The sequence below is a fragment of the Diorhabda carinulata genome, chromosome 5, assembly GCF_026250575.1.
Source record: "Diorhabda carinulata isolate Delta chromosome 5, icDioCari1.1, whole genome shotgun sequence".
NCBI lineage: Eukaryota > Metazoa > Arthropoda > Insecta > Coleoptera > Chrysomelidae > Diorhabda > Diorhabda carinulata.
In genome coordinates, this window is record NC_079464.1 from 21975304 (window position 1) to 21990787 (window position 15484).

At 33.1% G+C, this 15484-nt stretch overlaps 1 protein-coding gene across 1 annotated transcript in view; it reads left to right on the plus strand.

Annotated features, from left to right (window-relative positions):
• Positions 1-15484, plus strand: part of LOC130894066 (uncharacterized) — a 209636-nt gene that overhangs the window by 40947 nt on the left and 153205 nt on the right. The window contains exon 2 of the mRNA XM_057800626.1: positions 8696-8954. Coding sequence (XP_057656609.1) covers positions 8804-8954 — 151 coding nt within the window. The 5' untranslated portion in view covers positions 8696-8803. The remainder of the gene's footprint in view (positions 1-8695; positions 8955-15484) is intronic.

Genomic DNA, 15484 nt, shown 5'->3' on the forward strand with positions numbered 1-15484 from the left:
TTTCAAAGAATAATTTATTGAGTTAGTATTAGTATTATATAGTATTTTAAGATTTATAAGCATAGGAAAGAATATTATCAAAGACATAATTATTCAAAGTAAGTGCATGTTCTGGGCGAATATTCTCTTGAATTTCTTGTCTAATGTTAATTTCATTTGCAGCTGTGATATCTACATATATGCCAGAGGCTTGACACAGAATGTTTACTGAAATTATTTTCTTATTTTCTAAATCAATTCTCAGCATAGCCTTCGGCTACATTCTTCGTGTTCCTTTATTTTCAGAATGTCCGCTCCTGAGTCTGCTAGGAGAAACGTTGACGAGCGTCTGAAACACTGTCCTTTGTATCCTTCAACATTAGATAAACTCAGGTACTGAGCAATCTTTGCTAATTATTTTCGAATGGTATTTATGCCCTTAAAAAAGGTACCTTCATTAAATACGTCTCCGTCTCGTGTGAACGTCAGTTCAGCCTTCCTGCAATCCCTATTATCATTGCGATCAAAGAACAGATTTATTTAATAATAAATTATAAATCTATCGAAAATTGCAAATAGAAATATTTCATCTTCAGCCTCTTTTATAAGTCTTTCTACTTTCTCCTCCGGTAAAATCTCCGACAAAAGCATAGTGTACTTATTGATATCGCACGGTGAGTTCAGATCTCAATATTGAGTATGTAGTCCACAAAGTTGACGCCTTTAACGTTTTTAAATTTTCAAAATAAGCAATTAGTACCTTGTCATTGATATTCTTTTTTTTTTTTTGGTAGGCCAGGGCGTATCTACTTCTTGATTTTTCAAATATTAACTACACACTGCAGTATTTGCGGACTTTCTTACTTTAAGTGGAATGTATGATTCATTTGAGGACATTTCAAGAAATTATTCCACTTGTTTTGTCTTATTTTGGAAAATCTTCGTGTGCTTCGCGTAATTTGCAAAACTCGATGGCGCTCGTTTTGGCAGATATTACTCTTGTTGAACAATATCGGTCTTTTCATAACTAGTTACGTAAATAACTAATACTCACACTCATTAGCAGTACTGCAACTTTCAAAACAGTTCCCTGCAAGAGGCTTCAAATATCCAAGTCTAGCTTTCACAATTAATAATCAGGAAGTGATACATGGACTTCTTTCATAAGACAAAACCCATGACAAAATATCAGTAGTTCCGTTAATGTGGTGGTCGCCAATATTTCAACAAGTGTCAATATATATTTGTATATATATTGGCAAAAAATTGTGAGAAGTATTAAGAAAGGAAATTGATGGAATGAAAAAATTGTCAACAGTGTTTATGAAAAACATGTATGTATTGTGTTCTGGTCAACTCTGGATCGTTTATAAGTCGAATTGCTCTGTATTGAGTCGAGCATATTCAGGGAATGCTTAGGAGCCAAGCACCAAATGTGCGAGCAATATTCCAAAAATGGACGATTCTGTTGATGATTAGAAGCTGTTGCGGAGTATATAGCTTCTTTATCTTAAAGAGAGTTCCAAGTTATTGTGAAGCTGCTTTGGTTGAGTTGGCCAAGTGACTAAGCCACATTGACATAGACATATTGTTTCCAATGTCAACACCTAACAAGCGAATTTGCGGCAATATTTTATGTCCATACAGGACAAAATCCTGAGCTGCAGAACCTCCCTTCTTTGTAAAAATAGCATCGTAGGTCTTTGCTTTCACCCCATTGGTTTAATTTGAGGGTTCCATTATTGCAGATGAAACTTGGATTCATCACTACACTTCTGGAAAAAACAGTCAAGACAGTAGGTGGCAAAGGGCAAACCTGCTTAGAAAAAAACAAAGACGGTTTCATAGCCCAGAAAGTGTTGACGACGATTTTTGGGATAGTTATCTTGCTGTGTTCATCGATAAGAGATATTGTAACAAAGCACCGCATTTGAAGGAAAAAACGCTAAAGAATTCCTGATAAGTTTTGTCGTTTTTATAAGGAAACAGCCGAGTCCTTCCTCTGTAACAGAAAGGCTACGGTATTAATATTTACTATTCTTGAAACCAGGAGAGGTGAGCTGAAGTGATAACGAATTCGATTCACGACCTTTACGCACTAGCTTATCTATATCTTGAGAAAATCTATCACATTACCTAACTATCTCTTATGTAGGGATATATAGAATACCATCATAACTATAAAATGAAATGGGAAGGGAAGTAGGTAATGATAAATAATTACCTATCATAACCTTATATCCTCATACACAAATTAGGAAATTTGGGCGATAACTATGATTAAAACATGTTGTAATGTGGGACATAATTTGATACTGGATGTGCTTACGAATAAAAAAACCAAACAAAGCAGAAGTTTTTTTATGAATTATAATTCACAATTATTTTGCTTAAACCAAATATATAGCAGATTTCTCCTTTTGTAATTTGAAGTTAGACGACAAGATCCCCAGAGGGTTCCCCATAGCGAAGGTGATATTAAAACAAGGAAAAGTAGGTCATTAATGCGGTAGACGATGAAACTTTCTGAAAAACTGATCTAATTGCATAAATAGCAGAGATGGGTGTTTCTCTTTGTTGGGAATGAAAATAATTAAGCATTTTCCGTTTTTGCTTGGTTTTGAAGTATTCTAAATAATATATTTTCAACACACTTTTGAAATTTTAAGGAAGAATATCAATTGGTTATATATACATTTTTCTAGAAATATATTCGCTTGAATTTACCCTGAATATTTTGGAAAGAAAACTTTCATTCCATTCTACTCATTTACAATTTATTACATGCTTTGCAGCTTCGACAATTGTTCTTAATTTCTTTCTATTTTGAATCTGTCCGTCGCGATCACATTTTCGTAGACTTTGCATATACTGAGCGATCTGATCACACCATATACTTTATGATCTTCCCAGATGCTTCTCCTCATTCGGTATCTATTCTGTAATACTGTAATTTCAGTATATTTGAAGTAGCAATGTGCCGATCAACTTGTATCGGCTTTTGGTGACGACCATCTCGAGCCTCGCCTAAAATACTCTGTTGTGCCAGAAAACATCGATGCTGTGCATAAACTGTTATTGCAAGAACGTCATGTGACATAACGTGAGATTGAAGCATCTTTTAGCCTTAGCTCCACTCGCATACATTCAATATTGGATGGCTGCCAAAAAGATTTTTTCGCGTTTGATACCACATAATTGGACACTTGTTCAAAAAAGCTTGTTTGGATTGGTGCAAACAAATGCCGAAAAAATTTAACCCTGACCCTTCAAAAAACGTCTATAAGATCGGGACCGGCTATGATTCATGTATATATACATATGAATCCGAAAGTAAACAACAATCGAAGGTATGGTTCTTTCAAGACGTACCAAATCCAACAAAATTTGTTTGAGCAAGAAGCACTTTTAACCCCTTGGTCACTATTTTGCCGGAATAACTGGACATGTGACTACAGCTCCATTGGAGCAGCGTAAAACGGTCATTTCCGAATAGTAGACTAACATTTTTTCTGAGCTGAAGATAGTTGAGTCTCTGAAGACGATAACTTGGTTATCGAAACGCGCGTCAGACAGTGTAATGGTGAGTGTTGGTGTAGTGGTGGTGTAAACAGTGAATTCAATATTGTCTTTGTGTTCCCTTATGACATTGATTTAGTATAATAATACAAAAAATGCTTGAGTTAAATGAAGTTTTGAAGACTAGTAGTTAGAAACAAAGAATCATTTAAAAATAACCGATTCTAGATATATAACATATAACAAATGGATCTTAATTATTTACGTCTCATGCCAAAGCTTTGCCTGGATCTCTTTGGATGATATGAGAATTCATTGATTATTATTTCCCTTAGCATTGTTTCATAAATATATTGTTCTATATCTCAAGATAACATTAAATTTTGGCTTCAATTTCAACATATTTTGCTTTGAGCAGTGATTAATTAAGTTCTCTATTATTTGCCTTGAATGAGATGTTTTTTCTTCGATTGTGAGAAATTCTACGAAATTCGCGTCTACCAAATTATCGCTGCATTCCTGCTGATCTGCAAAATTATTTTGCTTTTGTGTGTAACGGATTACTAATTATCATCTTCATAATACTTCAATAAAGTGGATCTGTTTCCTTTGATGTTCCTATTTCGCAATACAGTTTATATTTTATAATATTCTTAAGGTTCAAAATCATCTTTATACATTTAATAAATGCTATGAATTTCTCTTTCTGCTTGTTGTACATTATTATTTCAGCCTTTATATAACACAAAGACTAAATAATCGTGTGAAACAGAAAATTTTATTTTAGATTTAGATTTGATGCCAACAATTGTACATTATGAAGTAAAAACAAAAGTTTAATTTATAAAAGGGAAGCCCACGGTGCTAAATGAGGATTTACTTGTGCGATATAGCCCATGTTAGAGCAAAAAATCTAGCTCATAAGCGGACTGGCTAAAATAAACTCGTGACCATAAATAACGCTCCATCCTTTATTTCAATACCAAAACCTGAAATGTGAATCTTTTGGTTTTCTTCTTTTTTCTCAAAAAGTTGAAGTATCTTAAAAGTTATCAGAAATTAACTGTTTTTGTGGCTTCTTAAAATTTAAATTCTATGCATATTTTAATGTTTCTTCCATTCTATTGTACCAACTTATGGACAGCAGTAATTTAAGTCAATGTTAAATTCGAGAATAGTTAAACAAAAAATTAATAGAGTTAGGCAATTAAATTCATAAAGAGATTGGTCAATGACTTGTGTCGAGCTCAACAGCCTTTTACGAGAAGTCTGAAATGTAAATATCTCTGATAGATCAATAAAACTACACCTTCAGAATGCTGGTCTACATAGCGGAAGAGCTCTCCAATCATCTTTACCAGACAGCATTGTGTTGCTATAGCAAGATTTGCAAGGCAACATGTAAATTGGAATTTAAAAAATTGGTGCCAAATTTTATTTACTGATGAGATAAGAATCAGTCTAAGAAGTCCGGATGGTCGTAATCAAATTCGAAGACGGCGAGGAGAATGATTTGCGCAGTCTTGTATCATTCCTAGGGAGCGGTTCCAAGGAGGGTCTATCATGTTTTGGGGAAGAATTTGTTTTGATGACCGCAGTGTCTCTTCCTAGACCCGCCCTTAACGCAGCAAGATACATAACTGACATTCTTGAAAATCCCGTCATTCCGTTTGGGTGATGATTTTCGTTCAATGCATTATAATGCTAGACCACACGTTACGGCAGATGTTCTGAATTACCTAAACGAAGTAGGAATTCATACCTGGACTGGACACCAAGAAGTCCAGATATGAATCCTATCAAGCATGTCTGGAACATTTTGAACTCTGTATTCGTCGTCGAAATCTCCTCAAAATTTAAATGAGCTTGAGCAGACGGCATTAGAAAAAAGTGATACAACACCTAATTAAAAGCATGCCCAGGGGAATATTAATAACAATTACATCCAGAGGCGGAAATACACGCTACTATCGTTTTAAAAAAAGGAACATTGTTTTTTAGAATGCAAGTTTTATTTTTAAGAAAATTTGGTTTTATTGCAATGTTTTCATTTTTAGTGTTTTACTCATTGAAAATCACTCAAAATTACCACACACTTCTTATTTTTGCGTCAAAATTTATGATTTTTTAAACTTTTTTTCAGTTGAGGAAAGAGGTGATAATCGAACGGAGCCAAATTTGGTGAATAAATGGGATATTCTAGTGATTCAAATCCTAAATCACGAATTTTTTGCATGGCAACATGAGATTTGTGGGCAGGGGTGTTATCCTGCAAAAACACCTTTGGATAGCTTTTCGCCACTTCTCTCTTTAAGTTCTTCCCGTAGAGTAATCAGTAATGTTGAATAGTAATCTCCAGCTATTGTTCTACCCTTATGCAAAAAATCAATCATGATTACTCCATGGCAATGACTAAAAACGGAAGCAAGAACTTTTTCAGTAGATTTTTGGACACGAAACTTCTTGGGTCTTGGAGAACCAGAGTGTGGCTATTCCATCGATTGTTGCTCTGTTTTTGGATCGTAGAAATGTACTCAAGTCTCATCCATAGTAACAATTCGGTTTAAGAAGTCTACATCTTTTTCAAATAGAGCACAAATCGAACGCGACGCGTCTACCCTTGCACGCTTTTGGTCAACATTCAAACATTTGGGGATCCATTTTGCAGCAAGTTTTCTCGTGTCAAAATTGACGTGAACTAAATGATGAACGCGCGTTCGTATGGAATATTCGGTGCTTCAGATATCCGTTTTAGCCCAATTCGACGGTCTGATAAAATCATGTCATGAACTACATCGATATTTTCGGGGACTGAACAGAAACTGGTCTTCCCGGTTGGTCTTCATCTTCAATGCAAAATTTACCTTTTTTGAAGCTTACAGTCCAATTTCTCACGGTCGCATACGAAGGACATTGATCACCAAGGATGTTAAGCATATCTTCGTAAATCTGCTTACCTCTTAACCCTTTTAAATACAGGTACTTGATGATGGCTCGATACTCAAATTTTTCGATTTTCACAAATTCGGTGGATATCTTTCTTTTAATTTATTGCGTAACTCTGGTTTACTTTTTTGGCGTCAAACTTTACACTGACACTTCTAATAAGTTGTTGTTCGTTCGTATGGTAACGCAATATATTGTTTATGCATGGAATTGGTATAAGCTCATTAAATATCAATACATCCTCGTATTTGAATTTACTTAATCCAAAAAACTACACTGGGCATACATGTCGACGCTCTTCGGCGTCTCTATTAGTGAATTCCGGTCGTGATATAATTCAACTAAAGAAGCACGATGGGTTACGTAGACGACTCATTAAAAAACAAAATGGACCCCGCAGTGAAAATTTTAACAGGAACAACTAGTTCGACTTCAAGCAACATTGTAAATGTTTACGTTCCTACCAAGAATCCAATAAGTACTAATACAACTATAGACGATGTTATGTCTTGGATCTCGTTAAATTAATTTTTATTTGATGTTCGTCAGTTTTGTAAAAATGTCTCAACAAGAAGAATTTCTATGTATTATCTTCAAAGCAAAAAATTATTTGATTAGCTACCTTCAGAATTAAAAATGGCAAATACATTTAATACGTTCCGAAGATTGACAGAGGAATTTCTGCTTTAAAGACCTCATTATTATGTGGCAGAATTCTACAATCCACTATAGACAGGCATAATTCAATTTAGTATGAAACAAGATATTAATATTGTATTATAATTATTATTAAATTGTCATTTTAAATTATCTAATATAAAAGTCGCTTTGTCCATAGAATTGTAAAATTTTTTTATGTCAATAAAGTTTATATCTCTTTCTATAAGGCAGCTAGAGAAGTATTTTAGATCATTATTAACGTAAAAGTATCAGAAAAAGACAGATACAAGCTCCGCAAAAGACATTTCCGATTATTATTTTCCAACGAACTTCCAACATCTTCGATTTCTATGTGGGTCTAATATTGTGGAAAGGCAGTATGTTATTTTTCACAATTTAATGCTTGTTGAATTTAACGAAAACAAATACTATTTTAGAACCATTTGTACTAGTCAAAATTTATGCAGTGATGATAACCTGGACTACAGTCCAAGTGAAACTCAGCATGATGATTATAAGACATAGAAGCCGAAGACTTTTGAAAAAAAAAACAGAATTCAGAAGATGTTATATTAGTTCTCAACTGAGTGAATTTGAAATTACTCTATCTAGCAGTACTGCTAAACTCAAAATAGACTCGCTTTGCATGCAGTTCTTGATGAAATTAAAAAAGGCGGAAAGAAGGAACAACTTATTTTCGGGGTCTCATAAGCAAGTCAGATAAACAACGTGAATTGGGCGATCCCATAATGAATTTTTTTTTCAAAAGCAAAAATAAACCCTGAAGTGATTAACATGGTTTTAAAATACAAGAGCTAGCTACACAACAATCAAATACTTCTCATATATTTGGACGCAGGGCAAGGATAGAAGCGTTAGGTCATATTGGATATCCAGGATATGATAGGAAATACATACAACAGTAGTTCTGAGGACTCAATTGTCTGCTCCCAGAGTAGGAATTTTCTCTTTTTTCACATAAATAAGATAATTGAGAAGTGTTGACAATATAGCTTTATTTTTAAAATGTTTGATTACAATTAGTTTTATTTGGATAAAATAATATGACACTAACCTCAAAATAATACATAGTTAATATTGTGAGGAAATTGGATAGTAACGTCTATTGTACATGACAAAACGATTTCAAATAATTCAAACGATGAATATACTCCCTCAATTTATGCTCGTTTTCAAACAATCTCCTTCTTCAGTTATATGATACGTTCCTTCTGTACTTCGGTTCATAAACATTTCATTCACATTTCTGTTTGCAAGAAAGTAACATTTCTTTCTGACTAAGTTTCATCCACATACATCGGCAGAACGAGAGACTACCACTGATTTTTTTCACTGAAAACTGTCTCCTATTGGAGACTGTATCTGAAAATGTTCACATTGTGTTGGTTAGAGATATTGAGTGCTATAATTATGTAGATGTTAGATGTTAATCTGGTTTAAGAACTATTAGAGATATAGAAAAGGGACGTTACGTTCCATATGCGCGAAATTGCGAATGATATTTAAAATTATTGCTACGTAAATTACTTTATATTTCATCAATTATTATCGATATTAATTTTTGTTTCAGATTTTATTGCCGTTTGTGGGATATGAGAAACATGAAACATATCAGAGCAGTTCATATCATCTAGAACTATATTAATAAAAAGGCAATTGATTCAATATTCATATAGATATGAAAGTCAATAATGTTGTTGGTAGATTTTCTCGTAGTAGTTCAACTCGAGCTCCATCCAAGAAAAATTCTGTACTCCCAAAATCATCTTATTCTACACCAAACACCTGTAGTTCCCCGCGGAGTCCTACTGTGAACTATCATGTGAGAGGTAAGTTTGAGCAGATTGTGTATCAGGCCTAAAAAGCAGCATGTTTGTTTGATATCATGAGAAATATTTTATCGTTGTTTATTCCATTACAGTTAGAATGGAAATATTATTTCATAACGTCGATGGAATCCGAAAATAGTGTGTGTCCATTTTAACAGAATATAAAGAATAGTTTCAAAACTAAGTTATTTTTAGAAATGCTAACATTAAGCCCTCAAAAATGTTTCGATATAAAGCAGAAGGAATTATTCACATATCGAAAATTTTTATTTTTTTTGTGAATTATTTTGTGAAGATATATAGTTTTCTAAAAATATCGATTGTTTTTCAATAATATTAAGCACTGAAACTATTATCTTCTTTAATTCAGATGTTTATTGAATTGTAATATGTATTATCACCATGATTTCAATATTATTTCTTCATTGAATTTCTCGTAAAAGGTATGATATTCAGACGCCAAACTCATTTTTAGAGTTTGAAAATGATCATATTTGAAGGGTACAGGGAAAAAAGGGGTTAGGTCACAAAAAAATTAAAATTGAGTTAGGCGCGCCATGTTGTAGCTTGATATGAATACTAACTTTTGTGAAAACAAGACAGGGAACAAACGAGGCTAGTCCCTTCAAATAAGCAAAAGAAAAAGTAGTGTGCAGGGAAAGAAAGGGCTAAGTCCAAGCGCTACACGGAAAGAAGGGGGCAAGTCCACTATGAGTCATGTGATGAGCCGCCATTTCGTGTTTAGTTCGTCATACACCGCCCCTCAACCCCCTTTTTATCCGGTTTTTTGGCAACTTTTTACAAGTTGCCATAAATTTAAGTACAAATGTATTGAAAAATTCCAATTATATTAGTGTCTCAATGTAAAAACTTGATTAGATACAAAATATGCCGTCAAATAATGCATCTATTTTCAGTGAATTGTCTGATTGTCTTTCATACAACCACTTTCAGTGAGCTTCGTAGTTAATTATCAATGTCACGATAATAATCAGATTATAAAAACAGGATAATTCTTCCAAACACAAAAACGCACTGTTTTGACCACGATAAATACAGGACGTGGAATTTGAAATCACAACCAATGATAATGCGTTTATCAAATTTGAATTTGGTTCACTTATTTTGCACTTTTTAGTTATCGTTTAATACCATTGAGAATAAATTAAATTGTGGAATAATCATTTTATAATAATATTTCGACTATAATGTTTCTAAGAAGAAATGATCATTCGAATTTATACCATATGCATATTCCCTATTGACTGTTTTTAATGTTAGTCTATCTTTTTTTGAAACACCCTGTATACACAATAAGTGAGAAATACATTTGGGCATACGAGATTCTTTCAGCCATTTTGAACGCTTATATCATATCGTATAAGTGAGTCGCTTAAACATATTTCTAAAAAAAGAAAAATTGAGTGAATACGCCTACGAAATGAAAGCTAAATTCAAACCAAATGTAGCCATATCAGCAATTGAGATGACTAATAATTGCGGCAATTAACGATAAAATTGAAAGTGTTCACCAAATGGTACTAGAGAGATAGAAGAGGCTATAGGCATATCGAAAGAATGAAAATATTTGCTTGAGAATTATGCATAAGTGAGATCTCTCCACGTTGGGTGTCGCATTTGCGTCGATTTTTTGCGTTTTGCGTGTGTTCAGTCTCTGAATTTTCGCCTACTTTGCCCATCTGTCTTCTGGCATTCTTTCTACGTGATCCCTCTAGAATCCTTTTCGTACCCTGACCCATCTCACCACATCCTGTACGCCCAATTCTTCTCTTATGTCATCACTCCTTATTCTGTCCCTGAGGGTGACTTCTTTCATGGTTCGCAGTATTTTCATCTCTGTGACTCTCATTATTCTTCTTGTTGTTGATGCGTCGACTCTGGTTTCTGAGGCATATGTGAGAATAGGTCTTACTTCGCCTACAGAGTCGTTGGATGGATCGACTAGTCCGAAGGCTCTGATGCCGGTCCCAAGCCCGGATAAATAAGGAGGGTTTAAAGGTGAGGCTAGCAACCTGTCCTCTAGAAAATCCTACACTGCTAAAAAAAACGATACTTTAGCCTCTATACTTCTAAAATGAAGAAAAAATGGATTGCAAAGAAAGAACCTGCTCCAAAAACTGCAAAGACTACAAAGTTTTTTAGGATAGTCATGGACTTATGCTTATGTATTATATTTATATCGATCAAACAATGAGAGAAGAGTATTACACATCATTGTTTGATACAGTAAAAGGAGAAAAGAGCGACCGCAATCATAAAAAAAGAAAGTGTCTTTCCAATAGAACAACTGAACTCCTTAAACTCCGGTAATTGTAATGAATAAAATTTTCACTTGCAGGAGATTGATTTCAATCGAACTAGGACGTTATCGTATACGTAAAAGCCTATTATGACGAGAGCAAAGCAGCAAACTATTATTTGAAAAAGTTAAAAATGCATCGCTGGACTAGGTGTATAGACGTAGAAAGAGAATATGTTGAGAAATGGCTCATAGATTGCTGCTTGTAATAGTATATCTTTGCACTCACTATTCTGGTCCTCCACGATTAAATTTTAAGAATATTGGTTTCAAACGTCTCCATCGTAGTCATTTTGCGTGAGACAAAATGCTTCTTTGATGAAGTTTCTGAGGTTGATGTAAAAACAAAGAAATAAAAAAAATTAATATTGGTAATTCATTATTTAACATCAAATGGAAGAGGTAGATATTAAATATTCATTAGATCAATCGAAAAAATGATAAAGCAATACATACAATCTGAATACATTTGCGAGGATACAAAACTATTCTAGAAATATCTCTCCTGAGGATTGAATTATAATTGTGTTTACTCCATTTGCAAATTTTTAATTTCAACTTGTATTCTAAAAACATTGGTGAAAAAATAGAATGAGGCCCATTTTGTTCTAGTATTAGAGTTGATAACTTCAACTCCTGGGACTTCTATAATGTGAAATCTAAGACAAACGACACTTATCCTGAAAAAATCTGCTGGATGAAACAAATATTATCAATAGACCATTAACAGCAAAAAAGACAATATCAATGCTAATCGACTATATAAATAACGAAATACAGTCGTTATTGCATCTCCAGAAATTATTTCATCTCTACATGATATAAACCGTACAAAATAGAATTGGAATTGAGTGGTAGTGTCCAATATTCTACCTCCATATGCAGCGAATCACCTTGAGCACTACGTGTAAGAAAAATTAGGAACTACTGAATTTATACAATACTTTTCAATGCTGAAAAATATGGACAGTTTGCACTCTGATTTCTAATTTCGTGTACAAAAGACGATTTACTTGAAGAAACTCAAAGACATAAACCCATTAACAATTAACAACCATTAAAACAATTAAGCTAACGCTGCTAGATCCAAGTGCTTCGTCTATCAGTGAACATAATAAAATGATGGAATGCACATTAAATCAGCTTACCACTCTACATTTCTTTCAAAAGTTTCATTTTTTCAAATTGCCATACGACGGCATTCATTTCACCTTTCCCACCTTATCTAAATTCATTGAAAGATTGATCAAAAAAAGCTTCTATCATTTCTGCTTAAATATAAAATTTTGATTTTTAAATAGCAAATGTATAAATGATGCATATTCTCTCTCCCAAATAATTCTCATCATATGAAAATATGTTGCAGCCTCTTGTACTAAATGACACCACCATTGACGTCGTTGAATGTGTAAAATTCTTAGTACTTGTTGTAGACAATTCTTTGAAATGGGAGTTACGCCAAAAAATTAATTTCTGCCTGTTTTGCGTTACTATCAGTTTCAAAGGAACTAAACTTATACACTTCTATAATAGTTTATTATTACCTTATTGAGTCGCATCTCCGATAAGCCCTTCACTTCTGTTTTGCAACTCAATTTGAGCGAATCTACAAAAGTGAGCTGTTAGATATTTACTCAAACTAAACAGTGGGACTCACTTTCGGGTCTTGTTTAGAAGGTTCAAAATATTGACTCTTCCTTTCCTATTCATCTTTGAATCCGTTTGCCTAATTAAGTTTGCACACTTGTCCTAGAAAGTTTATTGCACAGCTATCCACTTAGTAACGAGAAGCACAATTTTTATATATCTATTCACGTTCTGATTTAGTTAAGTTCTCAATATTGTACAATACGAAAAAATGCACAATTATTTGCCAATAAAATCAAATCTATAACATCTTTTCCCGCATTTCGCAATAATTTAGAGGCACATTTTCTCGAAAGTACTAATACGAGTATTTAATTCTGAGCGTTCTACACATTGTGTTACTGTTAATATTGACTTTTAATACAAATTATTACATACTTCAGGATTATCGTATGTTAATGTTATTATCCGGTTCAATTTTGGCAATGTATATGTTACCACGAAAGAACGAAATTGAAGAATGTCAGTCATCCTTGTGAGTTTTATTGAAGGTTTGATGGTGAGAACAACGTTTTCTTAATTTTTTTTCCAATATCTAATTTATGCAGAATAGAGACTGCAGTGAATTGTGATCTTTTTTTTGGAAAGATAAATACATTAATTGCAGGTAAACGAGAAGACAATTATTTTCATTTTTTTTTTGAGAAAAGTGGTTTCTGCTGAAACTAAGTACAACACACTTGTGGATTACAGACGATTAAAACGTTTTGACGTTATGAAAATTAATGATGGAAAGAAGTTAATTGTACCATTAAAATCAGGTTCTTAATTTATTTAAACACTATACACTACACTAACTTATAATAATTCACTTATCGCTATTACTTAACTAACTTAGATAATTTATTTGAATTCTTTGATAATTCGTTCTGCTCACTACGACTATTTATCATAAACTTAAGAAAATTGTGAAACTGCGCTAAACGAACCCGCTTATACATTTAAACGAAGTTATTGATAATTCTAGAAAAATAAAGATAAAAAACAAATAAATAAATAGGCCTACCCAGAAATTATACAAAACAACAATGTGAATAAACCGCTTGCTACAAAAAGTTATATAAAAACAAACGAATTCCGGATATTCATCCAAGCACAGTACACCTAATAAGTATTGTTGTGAAACCAATTATCAATTTTGATTTGTCAAGTTGGTCTTATATATCTGCTGTCAAACAGAGATGGCGAAAACTAAGAGGGAGAGATACTTCTATCATCATTAGAATGGTCTTCAAATATCTTTTGGCGTGAAGTTTTTATTTCAAACTATTGATAAACTAAACACATTTTCAAAAGTTATAAACCGATTAGAGAGGTACGTCAAATTCTCATGAATATGGGTTTTCTTAATATTAATTAAAAACAAATACAGATAATACGGCTTAACGAAACAACTTCACTACGAAACGATGGGATGTAGGAAGTAATTGAAATGCTGCGGATCGTTCTGTGAAGTGGACTTAACAAAAATGGAAATTATGAAGGATTCGCGAAATATATTTTCAGGGAAACTCATTGTTAAATGGAAACAATATAATTAAACAAATTTTGTAATTATAATGAAAATCTGAAATACATTGAATGTAATATTCTAACTTAATCATTGTGCGTATACTCCAATTTTCATCTCAACGTGATAGTACAGTCATTTGGTTGAAAAAATAGAGGTTACCTGGGAAGGTCTCTGGAAGCTTTGAAAATTAGCAATTTCATAGATTTTGACGTACTTTTTCCGATTTTCAACTTTTCCACTTAATATCTTTGCTGTTCGTGCCGCCATATTGGAAAAATGAAGCTTAAAAGCAATTTTTTGATTATAACCCCTTTTCGCATTTTACAGAAAAAACATATCTATACATCTATACATAATTTTCCACAAAAAAGACTTTTAATTTAAGAATTATTAGGTTATGTTAGGAGAGGTTAGGTTAGGTAAGTTTAGGTTAGGTTAGGTTAAGTTAGGTTAGGAGACTATGACTATAATCGTATTGATGAGAAAGTATTAACTCTTTGTTACTCTGTTGTTAACTCTTTTATAATTTTTCTTCTTTTATTTACGGTTATAAACATCTCAAGCTAAATATCGGGATTGAAGGTACCGTTTTGATACTTGCAAATTTGCGCTCGATGCACCCTCGTATATAAGGCTTCTAATGAAGTAAACTTTTTTATTTCTGGTGATATATTGCAAGAAACTGAAGGAAAACGGATTGGAAACTTTTCGTAAGTCAAGTGTAAAAAGAAAACATAATAAATATAAACTTTTGGTGTGATTAAAATCGATAGTGGTTCACGATGTGTGTCGAAAACGACATAAAAATGAGAAGTTAATCGCTTTAGCTTTGCATAAAGTACGACTTCTCAAGTACAACTGCAATCTACACTTCCCACGTTCTCATTTAAGAATCATTGTTTTTTATGTGCTGCTGAGATAACAGCAGAGTTTATATCTAAACCAAAGCAGACTCGTTTATGTGACCGTAATATTGTGTATAGTGTGCGTAAATTATCGATGAAAAACAGCATTTCAGAACTTGCTCAAGCTCTTAATGATGATTGGAGC